This window comes from Triticum dicoccoides, chromosome 1A (genome assembly GCF_002162155.2).
Source record: "Triticum dicoccoides isolate Atlit2015 ecotype Zavitan chromosome 1A, WEW_v2.0, whole genome shotgun sequence".
In the NCBI taxonomy this organism is placed as follows: domain Eukaryota; kingdom Viridiplantae; phylum Streptophyta; class Magnoliopsida; order Poales; family Poaceae; genus Triticum; species Triticum dicoccoides.
Window position 1 is genome coordinate 563874486 of NC_041380.1, and position 19958 is coordinate 563894443.

Below are 19958 nucleotides of genomic sequence, written 5' to 3' on the forward strand. Positions count from 1 at the left end.
AGGAGGAGGAGGTCGTGCGGCTGGGGAGTCTCCCGGCGACCCGCGGCCGCTTCACGTGGCTCCGGCGGCGCGAGGAGGCGGTGAAGGGCGCGACTGCGGGAGGCGAATGGCGCGGCTGCGGGAGGAGGAGGAGGTCGTGCGGGAGAAGGAGGAGGTCGTGCAAGCGGGCGGTTTCCTTTCTTTTTTACTGCTGGGCATCGATAGACTGTGGCTTATTGCGTGGTTGATAGCGTTAAACACAGAATGATTAAGGGCCATTAGATTTTAATGATGAATGGATATGATTGTTTGGATCTGCCCCTCTCTTCTTTTTATAGTGGTAGTAGATGGGAATTCCAACCACACTGCGGAAGAAACAATAACCCAACAAAATCTATGGTAGCCCGTCTACCCTAGTGCCAAACACGATGGCGACAGTAAAATGGCCAGATAAAAAAAGTACAAACGGGTCAAATTGTCTTAAAGTTTGATCAAAGGGTCAAAACAGTTAATTTAGCCTCTACCAGTGCCCACCCATCCAATAAGGTGCAGCCAGCTCATTGGTACCACATTTGTATATCTCTGTATTGTGCAAATCCCCTCTTATATAGCAATTTTAAGAAGTCACATCAACTGCCATGCCGGTCTCTCAAACTTTTCTCACACAAAAACAACTACCTTACGTCAGAGAAGTGCATGCCGCATGCATGCTTGGGTCCCAATTTTCCGTCCTCTCTCCGCACCCAAAACCCATTCATTTTATTTGGCTTTGTAAATTTAGACAACTTATATTTTTTTTACCAAAACTAAACTTTTTAGACTTTATATATATTTGAAACTCTGGCAACAAGATCTTTAAAACATAACCAATATTGCATATTTTTTATACGTGTTTAAATTGTAGTATTTCATAAATTTTAGATGGCCAATATTTTTAACAGTAATGCTCTATTATTGAATTTTTTATATATTTCAATTCCTGAACATATATTCTTTAGAACAAGACCAATCTTGAATATGTTTAAACTAGTTTCATTTTTGCTATCTCAATCATATTAAAATTTTAATTTCCCGCATTTCATATTTACATATTTAGATTATTGAAATCAGCTACTGCTATGATTGAAATCACTTTTATGAAAAAACAATTCGTGTATATGAAACCTTTTTCAGTGTGAAATATGTGAAACTTGCTATTTCAAAAATGAAACACTGGTTATTTAAAAAAAATTGGAGTTGACTGTCTCAATTTTTTTAAAGTGAGTGAAGTCTTGTTTGAAACTACTGAAATTGTTTTTTTTTCAAAGATATTTTTTTCAAATAAGTGAAATCAGTTCTCTGAAATAAGTAAATCATTTCACTCGTTTTATAAGTAAGACATCCGGCATTTCACAAGTGAAATAAGTGAAATCTGTTTTTGTTACACATGACACATATTTCAATGTAAAATACGTGAACCTTGTTATTTAGAATTTTTAAACCAGTTATTTCAAACACAACAAAATTCAATTGTTTTTGAACTCTTTTATAATGAGTGAAATATGTTTAATGAAGCAAGTGCTTTTTTGAAATAATTTAGATCGGTTTTTGACATGATTAAAATCAATTATTTCAAATGATTGAAATATTTTTTCTTGCGAAACAGGTGAAACCAGTCTCTTAATGATTGAGATCCAGTTTTTGGAATGAGTGAAATTATATTCTTAAATGAATGAAGCGAGTGAAGTTAGTTTTTGAGTGAAATTGTATTTTTAAATGAGTGAAATTATAATCTTAAATGAGCGAAATCAATTTATAAACATGCATGTTTTAAAGCAAGTGAAATCGGTTATATGAAACAAGTACATCAGTATTTTAAAGCAATGAAATCAGTTTTAAAATGTGTGTGAATTTTTTTAAATGCATGAATTCTGCCATTTGAAATGAGTGAGATCGTATTTTTTAATTGGGTCAAATGTTACTTTGAATCGGCTGGAATGTTTTTTGGAGATGACTGAAATATGTTTTTTCAGTTTGAGTGAAATATGTTTTTTGAGATCAGCGAAACTAGTTCAAATGTATCCATAATTGATCTTATTCTGAAAGTCTTCTTGTATATATCATCCAAAAATTAAATTGAAGTTTTCGTTCAAAAGATATCTATCATCCAAAAATTCACAATGAAATTAAATGGAAGTTTTTTAGTGGAGAGAGAGGGAATATTTTAAAATGCATGCAACCGGCCTTCTATGAACATTTTTTCTCTTTCCTAACAAAAGCTGACAATAGCATGCAAAGGACCCACATGTATTCCGTGTATTTCAATTCTGTCACTCACGCATCAAAAAAGGGCTCGAATCTCCAAAATAATATCAACGGCGGATGTCTCACCGATAGGTACCGGTTCCGGTAAAAAAAATTACTCACATGGGAACGCTAGAAGCTGGAGAGAACGGGGAAGCCAAGTTTTTAGGATCAAAAGAGAAACTGTAAGTTATCGACTTGATCGGTCACTCAATTGCACTGTACGCAACCGAGGACAGGTCAGACCCAGGCATTGCCACGACAGTAGTCGCCAGAAGTTCGGGTGTCGAGGAGAAGTACACAAAGCTCTGCACCTATGATGGTGTCACCATTTGGGAATCGAGCTAAATCCTCCGCGATAGAATTTTCACCCCCAACATGTTGTACACACAAGTAAATGTAGAAACAATCAACCAGTTACTGGACATTTGAAATAACCGTGAATACATTTGAGCAATACAAAGCTTGTTTTATTGGAGCTTGCCAATGGTTTTCTTCAGCAAGTGCTACTCATGTGCTGCTGCTACGCAACTGATTCTTTGACTTTGCTTTCGAAGGGGGCAGGGCATAAGCTCTTTCTGCTCCCAGACCAATAATGCTTACATTGGTGGCACAGCCATGTGAGACCCAGGGCATAGGGCTCCGGTCTACGTGATGTTAGCGACGGAATTCCCTAAATGACGCACATTGTGTCAAGATGTCGATGTTTGCAACTAGCAATAGATGGAGCGATCGCAGTGGCCCGGCCCATGTTACCTGTTTAGCATATACACGGATCCTGGTTTATTGCTGAACGATTTTTTTTTGGTTTCCCTTTTTTGTTTTGGTTTTTATTTTTTTATTAATTTTTCGTTTTTTACTTTTTCTTTTCTTTTTTCCTTTTCCTTTTTCAAGTTGATTTTCCTTTCAATATGTTTTTCGAAATTTTCAAATTTTGTTCATATTTTCAAGAAATATTTATCTTTTAATTGTTATTCATAAATTAAAAAATGTTCTAGTATAAAAATATATAATAATTTCAAGCAATCTTCCTGTCTTTAAACTTTTTTACAAGTTGAAAAAATGTTCAGGAATTTCAAAATATGTTTATTATTTTTTGTTCACAAGTTGAAATTTTTTTCATTTTTGAAAAAATGTGCTTGTATGTTTTGGTTTCAAATTTTTGTCTGAAAATAAAAAACGTTCACATTTCATAAAATGTTCGTGATTTCAAATTTTTGTTCGGAATTTCAAGTAATGTTCTTTTGTTCGTGATTACAAATTTTAGTCAGAGATTCAAAAAATGTTCAAGAATTTTAGAAAATGTTCATTATTGAAAATTGTTCGGAATTTCATGAAATGTTCCATTTTAAAGTTTTTTCACAATTTTTAAAAATGTCCGCGGTTTCAAAATTTTATTCCGCATATCATGAAATGTTTCACTTATCAAATATTTTCTTTAAATTCAAAAAATGTTCACGGTTTCAACATTTGTTCAGAATTTAGTAATTTGTTCACATATTCAAAATGTGTTCCAAAAACAATAAATGTTTTTAGTTTTTTTTGTTCACATATTCAAAAAGTGTTCCTGTCTCCGGTTTTTTCTCCAGGAACTCAAGAAATGTTGGTACTTTTTCAAAATATACATTAAAATAACATTCACCCCAGTAAGTAATTCAGATTCACTACAATAGCTACTTTCGGTTCGCTACTACATCTATGGTTAGTTCTTTAAGCTATGCACTGCTCTGTTAACAACAATATTGGTTAGCTGGAGTGGCTAGGAGCACGTATTAGTACATAGTTGGTCTATGGTTCAAATACGGGGTCGGCGCGTTTCTTTTTTCTGCTATCTTTTTCGTCCTGTGGTAGAACTTGATGGGCCGGCCTAGTCAGGCTCCCTCTCTATGCGGAGGGAAGGGCCAATGGCGGGCGGAGCTAGGGATCCGTGGCGCCTCCGGGATGGACACGGGGGGTCAAGAGGGTGGTTAGCTTTCACCTTTCTCAAGCAAAGGTTTGTGGACTTCTACTCGGACATGTCCGCTGGCTCTATATGATGGGGTAGGATTATGCTCATTGTGAGATCGAAATAATAAAGAGAAGAGCCACATCCATGTACCTTTGTCTATTTTGTGTGTGTGTTCATTGTCGGCAACATGAGACCGGCCATGCCGACGGCGACGCCTGAGGGCGTCGTTCCCCTCCTTGGAGGCGTCGGTATGGACTGATCTCCTCACTTAACCTCCCCCTAGGTCTTCCGGGCGAAAGCCCTAACTTTGTTGGGCAGCGGCGACGCTCACGGCGTCGTTCCCTTCTTGAAGGTGCCGTTTTGGGAACCTTGGGGTTGGATGGCGCTTGTGGGTGGTGGGCGACGACGGTGGTGTGGCCCTATCCTAGCATGGATTTATGTCCGTTGCTTGGAGATGGACTTGTGTAGGTGGAGGTTGTCGGCTGACGTAGTGGTGGCGTCAATGGCGGGGACCTGACAAGGCTCGCATGGGCGGAGGTCGTCATTTGGCGTCATGGTGTCGATGGCGGAGGACCTGTCAAGGTTGTCACCTCAATCTGCTCTGAAGATGGACCAGCGGAAGACGGCAGCGACGACACATGTGAGTGCGTCGGACCGGTTTGAGCCCCGGACCTGGCAGATGGCTCGGTCGGGGCCTCCGGCTTTAGGTGTCAGGCTTAGGTGAGAGGTCTGGGTATGTGACCCAACTTGCACCCCTTCATCATTTGGATAGAAGTAGCAGCAGATGTTGACAAGATGACGGATTCAGGCATATTATTGTTTTATTTTATAAGGTCCTCGAGAATAATTATTAAAATGGCCGCATGCATCTTTCAGATACAGAGGTGGGGACATCCTCCTTTTTTTTTTAAAAAACTTGCTCTTTGTTTGTATGCCATGCAAAGATACAACTGAATGCTGAACATTAATTGCTTAGATGCGACCAACGGGCCGCGGCATACACGTTGCGTGTACACCCGTCTAGCCTCCCTCACAAGCAGTGTGGATGCTTATGAGAAGATAGCATCAAACCTTTTCCCCCCTTGAATGTTGAACCAACAAAAAGCTAGCATCAAATCTTTTTCCCTTACAACCAAGAAACAACATCAAACCTGTTCTTTTTACATCAGGAAGATAGCATCGAAAATATTATTATTACATCTTACACAACAAATAATTAACGAAAAAAACCCAGCACACACACTTCAAATCGAAACCGACGTGATGGGCGTGAAAGAATGGGAAGAAAAACACCACACACACACACACACACACACACACACACACACACACACACACTTGAAGTCCAAACAAACGTGCAAATGATGATGGAATAATAAAAGTAATTAATGATGATCGTGGCCACACAAACCACGAACATGATCAATATCCATGCATATATACGCTAGCTAGCTAGCAGTTCTTCTCGGCCTTGTGTAGCTTGCACGTCACCTTCTGGAAGACGACGGTGGTGGCGTCGGGCTTGACGAGCTGCAGCTTGAGCGGGCAGACGGCCTCGATCTTGCACTTGGTGTAGCGCGCCGTGTAGCTCACCTTGCGGGACAGCGCCACCTCCACGTCGAACGTCCCCGTCTTGCTCTCCTTCTTGTACTCCTGCTCGCCGGCGCTGCCCAGCGACACGAAGGCGCCTTGGGAGGAGGAGGTGAGGTGGTACACCCTGGTGGCGCCGGCGGGGTGCTTGTCGCCCGTGGCGGCGACCTGCACGCGGTCGAACTGCTGGCCGTCGAACCTGTAGGCGGCGACGAACGGCTCCACGTTCTTCATGCTCATCGCCCAGTTGGGGTTGCGGACCTTGAGGGTGAGCGAGAGGTTGTAGGCGATCCCCGTCACCGGGGAGGTGAGCAGGTCGAACCTGGTGAGCGAGGCGTCCTCCACGGTGATGGTGACGTGGCGGAGGTAGACGAAGGCGGCCAGGAGGACGGCGAGGAGGACCACGACCGCGACGACGCCGAAGCAGATGAAGAGGTACTTGACTTCATCCCTCGTCAGGTAGCAGTCGTCGTCGCGGCCGCACATTGTTGCCGCCGGCCGGAGGCTTTTCTTCTCGGTGGAGGTGGTGTTTATCAGGAGTTTGCTGCCATATGCCGACTCTAGAGGAGGTGGGTGTTTATCAGGAGCCTGTGGGTAGGATCTCTGGATGGGGGTGGAAGCAAGCAAAGTATCTACGTGGTCCGTCCGTGTGATCGTGTATAGCATTTGCGAACAGCTCAACTGCCATGTGAATTTGCTTTTGTCATTCACACTCTGGTGGAGTGGGAGCAGAGCATCCGATCGACATGTGTGTCGCTCGTCTTGCCATAACAAAAGGGCCCACATATGTCCCTTCCAAACAAAACGCTGATATAAGAGCCACACTGGCAGTCTGTGCGCAGTTAGTTACCGGTCACACCTCATATTTTTTACTATGCATCCGAGTATCTCATATTTCACCCGGCCTCAAAATCCATACAAAGCATGCACAAGAAAAAAATATTCTGCGTACTGCGCAAATTACACTAGCCTCAACTGCGCTTCGGCGTCGTCGGATCTCTATGGTGGGCACCGGGTAGATAGGAGCGTAGGAGCACTCGACCATATCGGCAAGCATCTCGTTGACTTCTGCTTCCTGATCCACCTGGAGGATACGGCGGTTGGCCTCCGCCTTTGCCTCCGATTGGAGGGCATCGAGGATTGCCTGCTGCTTCATTATTATTTTTCAATTTTTTTTGAATTGTCAAGGCAGGAAAATAGCAGTGGCGCACCATGCACTAGTGCGCCATTGCTAATTTATTTATGTTTTGCTTTTTTTGAAAAAAAATTCCTTCGGATCTTATAAGCCTCGTATATTTTATTCTGTTAGGTTTTTGGGGGTTCTAAAAATCTTCAACAGGGTTCCACCGGTTGAATTCGGATGTAACTTTTCGAGTAGATGATTTTTCATATAAAAACTTTTTCATCGGAGGTCGTATGCAAAAGTTACGGTCATTTTACCGAAACACGGCGGCCTTTTGCAAAAAATAAATTCAAAATCCATGTTTGTTAATTTTCCTAACAACTAGAACACATAACACATGGGCATCTATTTTTTTGAACTTTTTTTGAATCTTTTATTATTTTCTTTTATTTTTCTAAAACCTAAAAGGCGATCCAGGGGATGTTTGTGTGTGTGAGACTGGTGCGTCATTACTAACCTCACACACACGCAGGCACACCACCACCAGACATAGCAATGGCGCACTGCTCATGTGGTACGCCATTAGTAAAAACATAGCAATGGCGCACCTGATTCTGATGCGCCACTGCTATATAGCAGTGGCGCACCACCAACATGGTGCGCCACTAGTAGAGATATTGGGGATAAGCCTTTTTCTAGTGACAAACAAAATAGCACGACAGTACATATTGCATAAAAAGGTCCACAAGACACAAACAAATATAGTTTTTTCAAACATAATGTTAGGAAGAGGCCCGATTTTATCAGTATATTCCTGATAAATTGCTTGTCAAGGTGATAAATCGATCCAAACGATAAACGGTGAAGATAAGACATCTTATCAGCCACCTCATGAGTAGCGATAATTCGGACAATAAATCGTTGAATCTGAAGATTTTTTCAACAAGTGATTGGGGTACATTTTTCTTAACCACTCAAAAATGGTGCTTAAAAGTTTCGTTTTCTTTTTGGCCTAAGTACACCTTAATTTTTGTTCAATAATACGTTGTATTGTACGCTACACAATAGAAAATCCGGCCCCAAAATTAACAAAAAACAAACCTAATTTTTTGCATGTAGTTGTTTTTTTTTTGTCTCACATGCAAGCATGTATATGGATGAAAATTTACAGTTACAGTACACTAATATACCTGCATGTACACGTTTTTTTTGGAAACTTTCATACCGTAAAATCCATTTTATAACTTCAAAAGTCGGGCTCAATGTGTCTGTGCTCCAAAGGCATTATTCGCAAAACCTACGGCTATCCAAAACAATTCCTGAAACAATATTCCCTTCTTTTGTAGAATTATATCCACTAACCCTCTTATCTGTCCAAGTGGACATATTGATTAGTCTGCCCTTTTTTTAATTTGCCGCATTTCCATTAAACATAATAGAGCAAATACAACTCACATTGGACTGAAAAGAAATATCCAGGAAGGACACATAACCCAAAGAAAATCAGAGGTAACCTGAACTTGTTGGGGCCTCTGTGCATAGCCATACCGTTGCCCACCACCGTTCATCGTCATCGCTAGGGCGACCTCCGGAAGAAAACAAAGTGAGGAGCAATTGAATCTAGGACCAAGGAAACACCATCGCTGAAGTAGCTTTATGAGCCGAAGAAGTGGCGTGCGATGAATGGTAAAGCTAATGTCGATGTGGCGCGTCGGGCGGGGTTTCCCCCCTGTTCCTCAGACCGCAGATCTTGTTTGCTCGGCCAACATCATTGGAGAGGCGAATAAGATCTTCCCTCTATCAAGCACAAACCTTGCACCTGAACAAGCATCTCCTGAACATCGACAACACCACGGTCTGATGGAGTAGTGGATGCTGTCAGACACCTAAACTCATCTCGTCCGGACACCCTGGCTAAGTCGAAGCAGGCATCACCTAGGAAGGAGCGGACTAGAGGGAGTCGAGAGCTCGCGGGCGAAGATGCTGACCCTCCTCTCCGACCTCGCGGAGATCGCCCAGGACGTGGACGCGCCCGGGCGGGACGCCGTGCTCCTCCGCGTCGACCGCCTCCGACACGCTCCGACGGCGCTGGAGGTCCTGCTCCACCTCGTCGAGCACCACGACTGGCGGGTGCTCAACCTCCGCCACGTCAGGGAGGCGGCGGCGCTGGGCGGAGCGCTGACCGACGCCAAGCGCGTGCTCCCAAGGCTTCGCCGCGCCCTCGTCAAGCCTGTCCGAAGCACGCGGGATTCTGCTGGAATCCGTCACGAGGATTCTGGACAGCTACAGGGGCTTCCTCCTGCCTGACCTCGCCGGGTTCGAGGCCCTCTGCGCTGGACTACACCTCTTCGTCGTCGCCGCTGAGTCGCACCAGGTCGGCAGCGGGAGCCTGGTGGCTGGCATCGACTCTCAACTCGAGGCCGTGCGCCGGCGGTGGCCTAAGATGAACTTCGCCATCCCCTCCTCCTTCAGGCGCTACGACCTGTACATCGACTTGAACCAGTCCATCCTGTTCCTCCGCCGAGCTCAGGACAAGGTCGACAGGAGGCTGTCCGGCCTTCACCCTGTGGTCGCCGCTCTGCAGGAACAGGCAGCACGCCTAGAGGAAAGTAACGACGCACGGGGTGAGTCGTCCAGCGCCCCAGACGCTCAACATCGCCAGGTCCTTGTGGACATCTACCTCCGCACTCGCGCACTCTGCTGGCAACTCCACGTACAACGTTTTGATCCCCTGCATCGCCAATCATCTGGAGCTGCTCCGAGCTTCCCTGGCCGCACCCCTGGCCCTTCCATACGAGTGGTTCACTGGAGTTATCAACATCTGTTCGCTCCGTGACATCGCCGACCTACGCTACGTCTCGCGTCTGCTACTCAACCATGACAATGAGCTCTCCCACCGCATCCATGTCGTCGTCGGTGGAGTGAGGGCGCTCGTGGAGGCTCACGGAATGCCCATACAGCTGATGACCGGTGTGCAGGAGCGCGGGTGGGTGGTGCAGGGACTGCCCCAACTTGCGCAGGCGGTGATGCTCTCCAACGCACTCTCCGCACTCAAGGTTGCCTTGGACAGAGCGCACCGGGGCAATGTCTACAGTGCCCATGGTGAAGTGATCGCCCCTGAATACTTTGATGATGTGCGCCGCCGTGCATCAGAGGTTCAAGACCTCGTCGACAGCGACCCCACTATCATCTCCTCTGGGGCACCTGCTCTCCTCACCCGCGTGGCAGAGCTCTTAGACAATGAGCGGGAGGACAAGGTTTTCGACGTTATTCTGGAGCTGAACGCCGTTCAGCGCGAGGGCATCATTTTCATCCAGGCATGATATTTTCATCCAGGCATGATTGCATGATAGTCTCTGTTGTGATGCTAGTCTGAACGCCCTTCACCTTGTAGATGTCATTTTTGTCTAGGCATGATTGCATGATAGTCTCTGTTGCGATGCTGGGCCGAACATTCTTCACCGTGTGGATGTCATTTTCTTGCACGCATGATACTCTCAGTTGACATATGATTGGACATGACATTAGATGAAATACTAGCTTAATGCTCCATATGAAGATCGAACTGGTGTTCTCTTGGCTGTAGTTTTCTTAGAGTTCGCTTGTTTCTGTTATGCTTGAGCACTTGGTTGTGTTCTTGCTGCTGGCTGTGCTTGAGTAGTTGCTTCTATCTAGTGTGCTTGAGCACTTGGTTATGTTCTTGCTGCTGGTTCTGTTGTTGTTGCTGCTGGCTTAGTCCTCTTTGATGGCCTGTTTGATTGCTCCTGGCAAATGAAAGAGAAGTATCAATAAGAGTCCCTACAATTAAGAAAGATCAGTATTAAATCCCAGAGAAAACATATCACTTCTATGCTTCGTTTTTGCTCCCTTTCCTATTTCTTTTTGCTGCTCTAATGTAGGTGCCATTGGATTGCTTGCCTCTTTCTGGATTCTGAAGACATTTTCTTTTGTTATGATCATAACTTCGAGATACACAACATCTTATTCTATAACCCTTCTTTGTCAGCTTTCCATTCTTTATTTTTTCACCTTCCTCTTTTCTTCTTTGTCTTCTTTCTTCCTGGCATTATCCTATTAGGTGGTGGATGTTGCTTTGGATTTTCTGACACTGGCCAACTCTCTTTTCCCACAACTGGTTGCAGCACATGATCATATATCTTGGTTGTATTCAGTGATAGAGTAGCATGTTGCACTGAAACCATATATCTTGTTGTAGCTCTGCCACAAGTGTAGATTGCACTTACGTCATAGATACTCAAGGACAACCAGGCCAACTGCACTTTGCACTCATCCTCTTCCTCTCATCCTTTGGAAAAAGTAGGTGATGGGAATTGGCTAATCCATACTTCAGCAGTGCTTGTTTGAATTCCCGGCTATCGGTAAATGCCATTCCAACTGCAAACTCTGGCTTCTCATTATTGTCATCAAACACTCTATGCGTTGTCTTCTTCCTCCTTACTGCATTAACCTCTCCATCACTGCCTTCATCGTATGATAGATCATCATCACTAACAAAATAGGGTGTGCCCTCTCCATCTGAATCTTCAAGATTGCAGGTTTCTGGCACAGTAAATTCATCAGGGGCATTACAAGATTTATGTTCTTCTTGTCTCAAGTCAACATCTTCCTTTTCACTTTCTCTCAGTTCTTTTGCATATTTCCTCAACTCGAGAACTTCATCGTCAGAAGCAGAGCTATTACTCTCTGATGGGGGAACAACATAATCACTGTCACCCGAAGATGCATCATCACTATCTATTTCCTCTTCCTCTTCAACTAAGATAGCCTTTTCCTTTGCTAACTGGTAACTTATCTCTCTCTTCTCAAGCTGATCGAATAAGTTTGAGGATTGCCAAGCCTCCGGTTCTGGAACTTGCTGCTCCTCCTCCGCTCCATGTTGTTCAGTTGATCGATCACGTGATTTATCTTTACCATTTGTTGGACCTAAGTTTTCACATAGATAGATAACAAGTTCGAGTATTAGAAACCTCTTCTGTCCAAATCATATGCTTATTACTCTATAATGTCTGATTTCCAATGGCAATGACATGCTTGGGATCAAGTTGGCTGAACAATTGAAAGAGTATTACATATTAAGACAAAAATTAGTGCTTCCCTGCCCTCAACCTGAGGGCTGATTTTCAGTTGAATCAAGTCATTAAGTATTAACTACTAGAAATACTGTTGCCATGGACGCCAGTTGTGAAGGTTCTAACAGTATGCTAAACAGTACACACAGATTTATACTGCAAATCTTCCCTCAAGATCTTATCTGCAGCATTGCTTATGTTGTCTGGATCTACCACTCTTGAGAGGCCTTGACTGATTTGCTAGGAATCCTCGTGCCCTACGAAACATAGTGATTTAACTAAGATTCCTTGGTTGGGCATTATGTCGAACTGTGGTTGCAGTTTGAGCATTGACGTTGGGAGGGTTGCTCCTCATTTGTGGATAGAAGTAACCGTGACGGTACAGGTCAGAACATATTTATGCAGTTTAAACAAATGTAGATTGGAATTACTGCTGCTAATGATGTACCATCTCCAAGTTCGCATCCCCCTTTTCTTGTTGTTGGTTTTATATACAACCTAAGATAATTGTTTTGCACGTTCGCGGAGATTGGCCGGTCACCTCCAGAGCCAAACGGAACCTTATCTCTTCTTAGTCAGAAGTTTGGTAGTGGACATGAAGGTATTCAACCTTGTGTTATGTACAAACACTTGCAGAAGTTGCGATTTTTATAAGGGAATTTTGTTTAGATATGGGTGAATCGTAATGAGAGCTATTGATCAATGTAGATTGGAATTACTGCTGCACTTTAAAAGCTTTGCTTGGTTTCTTGTTTAGCTGCCTTCGATTTTTAATTTTTTTGTACTGCCAAGACAAAACTAGGGTGAATGATGTCGTGCTGATTTGCTCTTGGAAGATGTCAGGTTGAATCTAGAGGTTCTCAACTATTGTGGTGCAGAGCTGTTTTTCTGTCATTTTGGAGTAAAGTTGTAGATATTTGTGATGTTCTGGATCAGAGGTCTTTATAAGGAACTGGTAGCAGTTCTTGTGACTGGAGGCCCTTGATAAACTACACTGATAAGTTAGCTATAATATACTCTTTGGCAGTATCAGAACTATACTTAGAACAACACTGCATTTATTTGTTATCGCCACATTAACAATTTTTTTCTGACTCCAACTTGTTGTTGCAGACCCTCTAGTCGTGTACAGATATTTCAGCATATCTCTAATCGATTGTTCTTGTCCATTGATTGGTTTAAATTCAGATTAGAATGAAAGAGCATTTTCTTGATTTGTAACCAAGTGATTATGTATTTTACTATTCAATAAAATGTCTGTTGTAAACCATGCCTAATTACGCTCTCCAAGAGGGAAATGTGGGGCGATCGCTTGGGTCATCCACGTATCTTAGGGCATGTACAATTGTTTTGTCTTAGGAATGCCGGGTCATCCACGTATCTTAGGGCATGTACGATTGTTTTGTCTTAGGAATGCCACGTAGGATAAATGATGAGGTGGATGAGAGAGAAATCATAAGAAAAAGATTATCTTCTCTTATTTAAGAAAAGACAAAAATGATCTCTTAGCATAATATGTCTCACCACGTTTTTAGGAATAGCTAGTTATTGAAGATAAGGCTAAGAGATGACCCATTATAGACATGTTTTTTTATCATCTCTAAATTACATGCAAGACATAAGATAAGACTATCCTATCAACCATTGTACATGCTCTTACTTTTACTGAGGGAAATGATTTTTTTTGGGAACTAGTTAATGTGTACGTGCAACGCATGTTAATTTGGAAGTGCATTAAGTGCATGCGGATATTAAGTAGGATATTATTTACGTGTCATTATGTGATTAGCACTATATTTGGCATGAAATTAATTGCACGCTAAACGTGTTGAACGCTTGACATTGAAGCAGTCTAGGTCGTTGGATTGACATGATTTGATAGCCGAGATTAATTGGATCTGCCTCTTTAGGTCTTTTTATATTGGTATAGATGAGAAATACTTCCCAAGTAACACCTCCCCCAGTAAAAATAGCGATAGACGCTTATCCCATATGTCTCCTTCTAGTCGAAGCTCTTCCCGTTCCTCTCGTTCTCCTCTTCCTCTCCTCTGCACCACCGCCGGCGCGTGTGCTCTCCTCAAAGGAGAGAGCCGCCCTTGTTCTAGGCGAGGCTGCTCCTGCCTCCCGTGGTCGGCTGTGCTGCCACGCAGGCCTCATCGCTTCATTCTACTCTCATCGCTGGCCTGACCATCCCTCTACTCACCCACATCTTCTATTATTCTCCGGCGACGACATACGAGCCAGTAAACCTTGTACTCCCCTCCGCGTGGGATAGTCTTCCCCGGCTCCGTGTCATTCCCTTCCTAGGCCTCGCCGTCGTCCACCGCCTTGGTGCTCTCGACGTGGCGTGGTCAACGAACGACATCCATCGGAAAAGGACCGTATGCGGAAAGGCTGGCAGCTGGGTCCACGGCCGCACGCAAGGAAGTGCCTCCTTATTACGCGTAAAACAATGATTCCTCCACCTGATAATGGGGACCTACGGGAAGGTGATAACCCACAAGTATAGGGGGTCGTTTGTAGCCTTCTTCGATGAATAAGAGTGTCGAACCCAACGAGGAGCTAAAGGTAGAACAAATATTCCCTCGAGTTCTATCGACCACTGATACAACTCTACGCACACTTGATGTTTGCTTTACCTAAAACAAGTATGAAACTATTTTGCAAGAATAAAACCACGGGTACTTTGCGAGAATAAAACTACGAATAAAGTGCAAGACAATAAAAGTAGATAGCTTTTGTCAACAAGATAGTCATTTGTCCCTAGGTGATCGATAACTAAACCGATGATTATTGTTGCAATTTTATATGAGGGAGAGATATGAGCTAACAAACTTTATCTACTTGGATCATATGCACTTATAATTAGAACTCTAGCAAGCATCCACAACTAGTAAAGATCATTAAGGTCGTGAAACCCAACCATAGCATTAAGTATCAACTCCTCTTTATACGCAATGACCCCCAACTCGGGTATGTGTATTATGTCACTCACGCCACCAACCATAAGTGAACCATTAACGTATTGCAACACCCTACAGCGGGGATCCCTCCGTTTGCGCGGCATGGAGGGCACCGTCGGACAACACCAAAATAAAATATACAACTAAAACAATCATGATCATCTATCAATCCATAGGACAAAATAGTTCTACTCAAGCATCATAAGATAACCATAGATCATTGGGAAATAATATATGAAGTTGAGTGCCATGTTTAAGTAGAGATTACAACGGGAAAAGAGGTGTTACACCGCTGCATAGAGGGGAAGAAAGTTGGTGCTGACGGCGTCGAAGTTGTTGGAGTAGATCGCCGTCATGATGATTGCCCCGACGGCGCTCCAGCACCACCGGGAGAGAGGGGGAGAGAGCCCCCCCTCCTTCTTCTTCCTTGGCCTCCTCCTGAGATGGGAGGAGAGTTCCCCCTCTGATCCATGGCCTCCATGGCGGCGGAGGGGCGGGAGCCCCTTCGAGATTGGATCTGTCTCTCTGTTCTCTTCTGTTTCACGTTCCTGTTTTCTGGCTGAAAACCTTTTCTTAAATTCTCGGAGATCCGTAACTTCGATTGCGCTGAAATTTTTACACGATTTTTTTCTTTCATAAATTATCTTTCTTGCGCCTGAAGAAGGGCCCCAACGGACTTATAGGGAGGACATAAGACACCTGGGCGCACCAGGGGGTGCCTGGCACGCCCTGGTGGATTGTGGAGGCCATGGGCCTCCGTTAGCGTCGATTCCACCTCCCAAGAATCATAAATATTCCAAAATAATTATCCATAAATTTTCATCGCGTTTGGACTTTGTTTGATATGGATATTTCGCGAAACAAAAAACATGCAACAAACAGGAACTGACACTGAATCAATAGGTTAGTCCAATTAATCATATAAAATGATGCCAAAAATATGTGAAAGTTGTATAATATTGACATGAAACAATCAAAAATTATAGATATGACAAAGACGTATCAGCATTCCCAAGCTTAATTCTTGCTCGTCCTCGAGTAGGTTAATGATAAAAATAATAATTTTTGATGTGGAACCTAGCATAATCTTGATCATATATCTAACCCAGGGCCGGGCCGGCAAAATCCAGGGCCCTGTGCGCAACTAAAAAATGGACCTATCTCACTAGAAAAAAAACTATCGAGCCATTATAATGTATGTGACATAATGTGTTACATAACAATTTGATATATAAATAATCATACCTATTCAATTCACGGGTGCATAATATTTATCTAAACGTTGATATATAAAAAAAACGTCTAACTCACCAGTCTAGTCTTGTGTCTTGTTCGGTTGAACTGTTATGCCGTGATCTTTAATTGAGGAAGTAATCATGCAAGAACCTATCTTTCTAATGATCCCTGCAAATAAATTAATTAGGAAATAGGAATTAGAAAAATAGGAGTGGAATTAGGAGTAGAAGCCAGTGGTATCGAGAAATAAGAGATCGAGTCACTCCCGAACGTCCTTAGAGCTCAGGCGATTCTGGCCATTCGATCCGTTTGCTTGATGCGTTTTCGTGCGTTGGATCAAGCCGCTGGAAGAGCTGGGCCGTCGGATAAAAAGAAGAGCTGTAGCAATGAATAGTTACCCCCGCTGTGAAGATCTCGTACCACCGCACGTAAATCACGCGCCCCGCCGAGGGCACTCTCGTCTTTTCACGTCCTGCCTCTTCGTGCGTGTTGGGCGCTGGTTGGCCCATGGTCGGATGAGGCAATGAAGGTGCCGATTGGGTGAGAACCCTAGCCTCCGTCCCCTCCCTCCCTTCTCCCCCTCGCGCCGCCTCCCCATCCTCTCCCGTCGCTGCTGCTCCCCCTGGCGCCGCCCCCAGCCTCATCACCTGGACACGGCGACCATGAGCGCCAGCGAGAGGAGGAAGGCTGGCGACGCGAGGGGCCCGGCGGCCACCTCTGCACGCGTGCCATCGCTGTCACCACCAACGCCGGGGGCTACGGCCACGCATCGCCATCGCCGGGACAAGCGTCGGCCGCCGAGACGGCCGTCCACGTCGCTGTTGCCGTCGTCCTCGCCCCGACAGATCGCCTCTCCGGCGCGGACTCCTCCTTCGACCACAACGCCGGCAAGTGGAACGGCATCTTCTAGGTACGTACGCCCTCCACCCCTTAATCCCCAAAGCCTCCCTTTTTCTTGGTTCATGGTTTGCCTAAGAAATGTCCGTGTTCTTGCGCTTTGTGCAGGAATTGGATGCGCACGGGAGGGTGTAGCAGGAGATCAGCACGCGGCTGTCCGCCAGCACGTACGGGGAGGGTGACCTCATTATCCTCATGCAATCGTAATGCTCCCGATGACACTGATATTCATATAGTATTTATCCCACCATTCTGCTATGCTTCAGTTAATATGGAGTTAATTGCACAAAAGTACCACAATTCGGACATCACATGCAGATTGGTATCATGATTGCTAATTTTTACGTGTCAGTACCAACATTGGTCTAAGTTTTTGCAAATTAGGCTAAAACGCGTATTTATACGTATTGACGGTGTATCTGACCGATGGGGCCCGCCCGTCAGGTGCCGACGTGGCATGTTTTTTGCAGAAAACCCCCTTATGTTATATGTAATCACAAAAATGCCCAAAATTTTTGCGGGAAAAAGGCTGTAGGAGAGGATTTTTTTTGTTCGCAATTTCCACCATCGAATCTGGACTGGTTTGAAATTTTCCGACGTGGCATGTTTTTGCAGAAAACCCCCTTATGTTATATGTAATCACAAAAATGCCCAAAATTTTTGCGGGAAAAAGGCTGTAGGAGAGGATTTTTTTTGTTCGCAATTTCCACCATCGAATCTGGACTGGTTTGAAATTTTCCGCTTTCCGCCACTTGAACAAATAAATAAAAGGAAAGTGAAATCAGGCGCCAGCGGGAATCGAACCCGCGACCTGCAGTGCACAGGCGCCACGGGCTAACCACAACGCCACAGGGCAGCTCACGTTCCTCTACAGGCGTCTCCTCTCTGGGCCGGCCCACCGAGGCCTGCATTTTTTTTTTCGTTTCGCACTTAACTGGCGCGCGTGTTGGGCTCGTTCGTTACCCCGGTTACTATTCGTTTCATTTCTTTTATGCTTTTATAATGCGCGGTGAACATTTTTTAATCTATATATGGTGTACATTTTCTTAATACATGATGAGTTTCAAGAATATTATGATCACACAATTTTTTATTTATAGTGAATATTTTCTTAATACATGGTGAAATTTTTTGCATTTCAAAAAATGTTCAGCATGTATTAAAAATTTATTGTGTAAAATTCATTCTTGCATTTCCAGAAACACTTCAATTTTTTCTTATAAAAGTTGAACAGTTTTAATGCATTTCTAAAATTTATTAAGATTACACAATTATTTTTAATACAGGTTGTCAAATTTTCTTTGCGAATGATTAATACTTTCTCCATTAATAAACGCTGAACATATTTTAAATGCAAATCGAACATTTTTGTAATATATCTTGAACTTTTTCTTAAGATATGATGAACATTTTACGTAATGCGCGGTGAATTTTTTGTAATTTATGGTGAACATTTTCTTGATACATGAAGAGTTTCAAGAACTTTTTGCCCCGGTTTCTTAATCATTCTTGCAATCAATGCATTAAAAGTTGAACATATAATTTTAAATGCATTAAATTTTTGAAACATGGCGCAGAACATGTATTAAAAATAATTGTGTAATCATAATAAATTTTAGAAATGCATTAAAACTTTTCAATTTTTATTATAATAATCAAGTGTTTCTCGAAATGCAAATTGATTTTACACAATAAGTTTTAATATATACTGAACATTTTGTGAAATACAAAAATTTCATCATGTATTAAGAAAATATTCAACATAATAATCTTGAAACTCACCGTGTATTAATAAAATGTCACCATAAATTACAAAAAAGTTACCTCGAATTAAGTAAAATGTTCCTTGTCGTAAGAAAATTGAACAACCTATAGTACAAAAATGTTCAATTTGCATTTCAAATATGTTCAACGGATATTACCAAAGTTTATTATATTAAGAAAATGTTCACCGTTTGTAAAGAAAAGTTCATCGTACATTGAAAAATGTTCACTATAAGCAGAAAAAGTGTTCAGCGTATATATTTTTTGAGGATTTGTTCAGCGTATATTTAAAAAAATGTTCACCGCGCATTATAAAAGCATAAGAGAAATGAAAGAATAGTAACCGGGGCAAGGAACGAGCCCAACACGCGCGCCAGTTAAGTGCGAAACGAAAAAAAAATGCAGGCCTCGGTGGGCCGGCCCAGCGCTTCAGGCATACTATAAGAAAGGAGACGCCTGTAGAGAAACGTGATCTGCGCTGTGGCGTTGTGGTTAGCCCGTGGCGCCTGTGCACTGGTGGAAATTGCGAACAAAAAAAATCCTCTCTTGGAGCCTTTTTCCCGCAAAAAATTTGGGCATTTTTGTGATTACATATAACATAAGGAGGTTTTCTGCAAAAAACATGCCACGTCGGCACCTGACGGGCGGGCCCCATCGGTCAGATACACCGTCAATACGTATAAATACGCGTTTTAGCCTAATTTGCAAAAACTTAGACCAATGTTGGTACTGACATGCAAAAATTAGCAATCATGATACCAATCTGCATGTGATGCCCGAATTGTGGTACTTCTATGCAATTAACTCGTTAATATGTTCATTCCTCTCCATTTTCAGTCAAGTCAAGCTCTAAACTTGTTTCTGCAAGCGTTTTGACCATCCATGGCTTACACAGCTATCTTTGTGTGGATCCCATCCTTGGACCCTGGTCCCTAAATGATGTATCTGCGATTTATATCTGTAGGATGTATATCAAGCAGGCTTCGTCCGGGATAACATTTGCAGACGAAGATGATCCGGAGCCAGAGTGGGCGGAGTACAAGATCAAAAAACCAACATGTTCACCATAGGTAAATATCAGCAGG

The 19958-nt window shown here is 43.2% G+C and overlaps 2 protein-coding genes across 2 annotated transcripts; one reads left to right on the top strand and one right to left on the bottom strand.

The window, feature by feature from the left end:
* Positions 1-5336: 5336 nt before the first annotated feature.
* On the bottom strand, positions 5337-6363 carry LOC119333545 (NDR1/HIN1-like protein 10). Its single transcript, XM_037606430.1, has one exon. It carries the CDS (start codon positions 6284-6286, stop codon positions 5663-5665), a length of 624 nt encoding a protein of 207 aa, XP_037462327.1. The 5' UTR covers positions 6287-6363; the 3' UTR covers positions 5337-5662.
* Positions 6364-16748: 10385 nt separating this feature from the next.
* Positions 16749-19943, top strand: LOC119355414. The gene is made up of 2 exons (XM_037622219.1): positions 16749-17122; positions 19838-19943. The coding sequence occupies exons 1-2, from the start codon at positions 16875-16877 to the stop codon at positions 19941-19943; spliced, it is 354 nt and encodes a 117-aa protein (XP_037478116.1). The 5' UTR covers positions 16749-16874.
* The last annotated feature ends 15 nt before the right edge of the window (positions 19944-19958 follow it).

Excerpts from the sequence above, each read along its gene's own strand:
- LOC119355414 (XM_037622219.1), top strand. The coding sequence starts at position 16,875 with ATGAGCGCCAGCGAGAGGAGGAAGGCTGGCGACGCGAGGGGCCCGGCG. Across the intron at positions 17,123-19,837 it reads AGTGGAACGGCATCTTCTAG|GATGTATATCAAGCAGGCTT; the intron begins GTACGTACGCCC and ends TTATATCTGTAG.
- LOC119333545 (XM_037606430.1), bottom strand. The coding sequence starts at position 6,286 with ATGTGCGGCCGCGACGACGACTGCTACCTGACGAGGGATGAAGTCAAG.